General features: G+C 30.4%; 1 protein-coding gene across 1 annotated transcript; it reads left to right on the top strand.

Annotated features, from left to right (window-relative positions):
* The first annotated feature begins 1,307 nt into the window (after nt 1–1,307).
* On the top strand, nt 1,308–4,007 carry LOC129900405 (floral homeotic protein PMADS 2). The gene is made up of 7 exons (XM_055975365.1): nt 1,308–1,667; nt 1,764–1,830; nt 2,570–2,631; nt 2,718–2,817; nt 2,957–2,986; nt 3,132–3,176; nt 3,608–4,007. Exons 1-7 carry the CDS (start codon nt 1,480–1,482, stop codon nt 3,761–3,763), a joined length of 648 nt encoding a protein of 215 aa, XP_055831340.1. The 5' UTR covers nt 1,308–1,479; the 3' UTR covers nt 3,764–4,007.
* The last annotated feature ends 2,791 nt before the right edge of the window (nt 4,008–6,798 follow it).

The raw sequence follows: 6,798 nt of genomic DNA, 5'->3' as shown, positions 1-6,798 counted from the left end.
AGCCAATGCGTGATGTTACATGGGAGAAAGGTTCATCTTTGTCGCAGTTTAAGGATGAGATCAAGGGGTACTTAGATTCTGCCTTATCGAGGATGATGAGCTCATCTGGTGGGGAAGTTTGTTAGACCCTCAGTTTGATGGTTCGAGTGGCTCGGTATGGCTAGGGATATACATGATGAACCTAGACAAGGCCCAATGCAATCAGCCAAAATTAAATTCAATTGACAAGACCTTGGCAATGCCTTGGCTAAAGCATGCAAGGCAAGACGTGGCTAAGTCATGACAAGGGCAAGGAAAAGCTAAGGCAAGGCAAGGCTATGATCGTGGCTAAACAAGTTCGTGAGCTAAGTGCTGGACAAAGGGGCAAAGGCTGAGGAGACTGGACCACAATGGCAAGTTGTGCGAGGCAGGACCTGGGCACAGTGCAGGCATGTGGGCAGGCGCGAGTTTGGGAGGCCAGAGACTGATTTTGGCGCCAAAATTGAAGGTTTCCCACGTGTGCCTTGCACATGCGTGGGCAGTTGGGCGGTTGGGTAGTTTTTAGCCATTTTGGCCTTTGTAAGCATTTCAGATAATCTTGTAAATTCAAATTTGAATTGGCCTATCAATTGAGAATGTCAATTGACTTTGTAAGGCACATGACTGGTATGTGACTGAGTGCTCTGGCCTATTTATTGGCATTGGAAGACCAGTCTCAAGCAGAGAGTCATTGAGTTAGATTTTTGTAAGGCTGATTTTATGTGCTTCTTTGTGGCATGAGTTTAATACAAAGTTGGAACTTGTTCCTGTACGTCCTGGTGTGTTTTTATATTCGTAGGCATTGTCTAAATGTGAAACAAAATTGAGGGAAAAGAAAAAAAGGTTGAGCCTAAAGTGTTAAGCTGCCGAAGTGGGTTAGATCATCGTGAGTTGACCCCTTACAACTACCATCAAGTTCAAAAATATGGGTTTAAAGTCAGACTTGACAAACTCCAACTTCACACCCTTATGTTTAAAGTTTGTAACTTCAACTTCAATCTCGCATGCTGGAATTTGATTTTCAAACAACCGAACATTATATACTTTATAATTCTCGACTTTATTTCAAATAGGGGACCTCTAATAGGAATAATAAATATTAATTACAATTATTAATTATTAAAAACTTGGTTGATTTAGAAAATGGAAAAGGAGAGACCTAAGGATCAAAAAGTGTAACATAGGGGTAAGATGTTTTTAATGTTTCATTTAACAAGCCAGTAAAACCAGTATCAAAGGACAAGATATTAATCAGTGGTTTGGCATTGTCAAATGCCCATAAAAAACCCTACTTTGCTGAGAACATATAAAGTTTCTGGTCTACCAAACCTCTAATAGAAAATACCATTAAATAATTTACTTCTATATCTTCTTCTTCTTCTTCCTAGCTCTGTATTCTAACTTATTCAATTTCAAGAAGAAGAGAGAAAGTGAGAAATTATTAGTAGTAATTTGTAGGTCATGGGAAGAGGGAAAATAGAGATAAAGAGAATAGAAAACTCAAATAATAGACAAGTAACTTATTCCAAGAGAAGAAATGGGATAATCAAGAAAGCTAAAGAAATTACTGTTCTTTGTGAAGCTAAAGTCTCACTTATAATTTTTGGTGCTTCTGGGAAGATACATGAATATTGTAGCCCTTCTACCACGTAAGTCATTTTTGTTCAATTTTAAAAAAAAAACCTAATTTTTATGCTTCTTAGCTTGTTGAAATAACATTTATTTATTTTTTTGACAATATTAAGGATAAGTGATATGTTGGATGGTTACCAAAAGGCTACTGGGAGGAGACTATGGGATGCTAAGCATGAGGTATAAATTGGAAATTAAATTACTCCCTTGTGTACATGTTTTTTTTGTTGTTGTTGTTGCTAAAATTATGTCAAGTGAGTTGAAACATGAAATCTAGGAACAGATCTAGAAATAGGATGTTGTGTAGCTCTCTAGATCCCTATTTTTACTGAATATCATGAATGCTTCTTTAAGGATAGATAATAAAAAACAGAAATTCTGTGTGAGATGTTACATCTATCAATAGATCTGGAAAAGAAAAAAAAACACAAAATCATCTGATCTCTTTCTAGTTTTTTTTTCCATGCAATTTCTTTGTAAATTTACTCAATTTTAGGATGAGTTTATGTTATGTTTGGATGAAATAAAATTGCGGGATAATTTATTTCGAGATTGTATTGTTATTTAATACTATGTTGAGGATGTAATAACAATCTTGAGATAATTAATCTTGGGATAACTTGTTCTCAACCAAATAAGCCTTAAATATGCTATTAATTTATTAAGTTAAGAAGGGTAAAAGGATAGATCCATTATCCCCGAATTTCAAAGGCTACGATTGGTTTCAGGATTGACCCTAAACGGATTAATTTCTCGATCGTATAAATTAAGAAGCTCTAAAGAAAATTCAAATATATGGCACATGAATTGCATATATTTATATTTGTAACCTCTTGTTGAGTCTTTGAGTATAATTAATTTGTATTAACAATTTACTCTTGTGTGCTTTGTGAATAAATGGAAACGTTTAATAATACAGAACTTGAGCAATGAAATTGATAGAATCAAGAAAGAGAATGACAGTATGCAGGTTGAGCTCAGGTAAATTTAATTAATTAATTTCACTCTTTTAGTTTTCTCCTCTATATTTTATTATTCTTTTTTATATGCAAGTATATTGTGTGTAGGCACCTTAAAGGAGAAGATCTCAATTCACTGAACCACAAAGAACTTATAATGATGGAAGAAGCCTTACAAAATGGGCTCTCTAGTGTCAGTGCCAAGCAGGTTAATTAATTAATTTTTCCCTAATTTTTATCAATAAGATCATGTCTTAATTAATTATACTTTTATAAATCTGATTACCAAAAACACTTTGATTTTGATGTCCTTTTTCCTTTTTGTTTTCATATTAACTCTTGGACAGTCTGAGATCTTGAGGATGATCAGGAAAAATGTAAGTGTGAAAATGTATAACAAATATATATATACATGCTTTTATATAATTTATATTGTCTGTGTGAATGAACCACATTTGGCCTTTGGGGCTAGTATAATTAGTTATATTACTAATGTCTATTTATTTGTGGGAAATAATTCAGGATCAAATTCTGGAGGAGGAAAATAAGCAACTTCAATATGCTTTGGTAAGTCATCATTAGTACATGGAGTGAATTAATTAATTTGTCACATGTACAAACATGAGAAACTATCAACAGTAATTTTATCACTATAATATAGAATTATTGGCATGCATTCCCTCTTTCTGAATTAATTAATTGTGAGCTCTTTTTCACCATATGCCAATTTAATTTATACATTATATATGTACGTACATGCATGTGAAGAATAGGAGGTTATCAATTTTCACACTGCTTATATAGTAAGAACAATATACAATGCTTCTATATGTTACTCCCTCCATCTCATATTAATTGTCCTATTATTTTACAAAATCAAGATACAATCCCACTGTCCATATATTGTGACAAATTAAAAACAGATATTTTCTTAACTATTTTGTCTCTTGAAATTATATATTTTTGGATAATAATGACAACTACTAGATTAATTACAGCACCAAAAGCAGATGGCAGCCATGGGTGGAAGTGGAAATATGAGAGGGATTCATCATGAAGAAGTGTATCATCAAAGTGATAGGGATTATGAATACCAGATGCCATTTGCCCTACGAGTTCAGCCAATGCAGCCAAATCTACATGAAAGAATCTAGCAATATTAATTAATATCCAGTTTAAATTAAAATCTCTAATAATTTTAATTTGGGTTTCTACTAGAAACAGTAATTAATCAACTCTATGTGGTGAGTATTACTAGCTAAGACTTTGTTTCATGTTGAAATTATTACCTAATGTTGGACTGACTATTTATGGGCTCTTCCCATGGTTTTTATTATTTTTATATATTATGCAATGCTAATGCATATTATATGTAAATGGCATTTGCTCATTATATTATTACTTACTAGCTGCTACATTTTTTAATTTTAATTTTTGGTCTAGATGGATTCTGAAAACTAGTGAATGTGCTTGTTAATAATATATCTAGGGTTTGTGCTAGAAATTAATTAAACTAGTTATTCTAGCGTCCTGAACTAATATAGACTATAGTCAATATAGAGAGAGGGAGACATCTTTTGTTTCGACTAAAATGTACATAGTAATTGCTTAATTTGTATAATAGTGTATGTAATTAAAAGCTACTTACAACGTACTTTTGAATTTTTTTCCCATGTCCTTGCCTTTTAATCTGTTTCACTAGCTTGGTACCTAAAGATTTTAATTCTAGGTCATTGACCTTTTGTCTAGTTATTTTGACTCAATGTGATAGGTTCGATACGATTATCTTTGATATTTTAGCTTCAAGTTTTTCTAATATACTTTTATACTAAATGGCTCTATTAATTTTATGGATGATTCTTTTGTAAAACTATATCTTTTAGTTCTAATAAATATTCCTTGTTAATTTCTTCATCCTTTATTTGATCTATTAATTCAACAAAAAAATTATTTTATTTCTCTATATCACACGTACATATGTCTCCTTTGCATTCACATTCACTATTGTTGCTTTCTGCACTACTGTACTCTTATTCGTATACTCTATACATGTATCTGTTCTTCATCACTAATATATCTTTAATTAGGAATAAGTACAGTTAAGTAGCGTTAATTTGGAATAAAGTAACGTTAAGTAGAAATAAGTATCAGTAAGTTGCATTAAGAAGTAATCTTAACAAGCATTAATAGAAATAAATTCCATTAACTTAATCAATTTGTAATATAGTAAGTAATGCATTTTTTTTAATTATGTTGCTACATCATTTGTTTTTCTTTAGAATACAGATGTCTCAAAAAAAGTTGAGTGAAAAACTGTAAACTAGAGTAATGCTTATAACAATTAGTGAGTATATTAAAAAATATTAAAAGGAGAAAATGGTAAATTTTCCAAATCTTTGACTTGATGATGAGTAAATTAAAGTACTTGTTGCCAAAAAACTAAAATAAAAGAGGTGAATGTAGATATTTTAAAATTGCAAGAGAGATTAGTGTTGCAAACCACATGTTTTTACATCCCATTGATATTTTGTGCTTGTCTTGTAAGTTGTAATTTTAGCATTGTATTTTGAATATTGATTTATATATATAAATTTTAATGTAGACTTTTTAGTATGAATTCGAATTTATCGAGTTTTAATATATATATATATATCGAACATCGAAAAAGTGAGGTAAAAATAATTGATAACTAATTATATGCAAGTAAACAAAGGGAGGGGATAGATGAGTGAATGAGAAAGGAAAATATTGTAAGGGAAAAATAAGGAAGTCTAGCATAACATGATCAATCCAAACACGGAGATTGTGTAACCAATAGATTTAGTGACATATTTGTTGGGCTTGTTTAAAGATTTAACTTTTAAAAAATAAGGTGTAGCATGAATTGGAAAATAATATAAAATATAATAGAGGGAAATAAAAATTTGGAAAGTTTTTTTTACAAATGAACTTTATTCCTTATTGGCGAGAGAAGAAAATTTTTGTGCTTACATATAGAAATGTACCTTATAGTTGTTAAAGAGTTGAGAAGAGAGTCTTCACTTGTATTGTCATCGTCATTTGACTTCGGATTTAAATTTGACTAAATGATTTGATTCACAATTTTTTTGGACCAAGTTCATTTTTTTATTTTCGTTAATTAATTTCTTTTTAAAATATTATTTCACACGAATGATTTGTTGAGTTTCCTAAAGTCTTACAATTTCGAAACTTATTTAATTTGTTCAAGTATATATAATTTGACTACAAAATTACAATATTGCCCTTAAAAAGTATACTCTTTGTACTGATATACTGTAAATAGTACTTATTAAATATTTAAAAAATGAATATTAAAAAGGCCAAGAATGATTTTCATATAAAAATATTTGAAATTTTTTTGTTTAGTTTTGGTTTAAATTTAAAAGAAACTATATGGAGATTGTTTTGTTTTTGAGAAGTCTTTGAATTTAAAGAGGAATCAGTGTTTTGATTACGAAAGAGTTTTTTTTTCTTTTTAAAATGGTTTCCAAAATCTGGATTTTGGCCTTTTGGGAATACTTTGTGGACGTACATTTTCCAAAACAAAAAAACATTTTTTTGAAAACAAAAAGGAACGGGATATAAGATGAAATAGCTAATACATAAATAATTAATTTCGCATAAAATAAAATATATATTCATTCTTAACTAATCTCTACATTACTAATACATAAATCTGAATATTTGAAGTTGAGTTATTTTATAAAAATATGAGTGAAAGTTTTAAAAATTAAAAAACCGATTTAAACCAATTTTTAGAAATTTAAAAATATTTAAAGATCAAATTTTATGGCCATATAAATATTAAAAAATAAAATTTTAAATCTACACCATTTATGATCAAAGGCTAATGTAATCCCTCCCCCTCATAAGTCATAATCATTCCTTTTAAAGATTGTAAATCAAACAATGACTGGGTGAAAACTGAGAGTACATTTCATCATTAAATTCCAATATGGAAAAGAAAACCAACGACTATCAATATCTAGGGTATGTTTGATACGGAAGAAAATATTTTTAAAATCTTATATATTTCATTGGCGCGGAAGTCAGGCTTGGAGACCAAGCCATCCAAACGAAAAGTAGTTTCAAGTACCTTGGGTCTATCATACAAGGCAGCGGAGAGATTGACGAGGATGTCACACACCGTATTGGGGCAGGGTGGATG

Source organism: Solanum dulcamara, chromosome 8 (genome assembly GCF_947179165.1).
Source record: "Solanum dulcamara chromosome 8, daSolDulc1.2, whole genome shotgun sequence".
Classification (NCBI taxonomy): domain Eukaryota; kingdom Viridiplantae; phylum Streptophyta; class Magnoliopsida; order Solanales; family Solanaceae; genus Solanum; species Solanum dulcamara.
The sequence above is the reverse complement of the archived record's forward strand: the minus strand, read 5'-3'. Positions and strand labels throughout refer to the sequence as shown.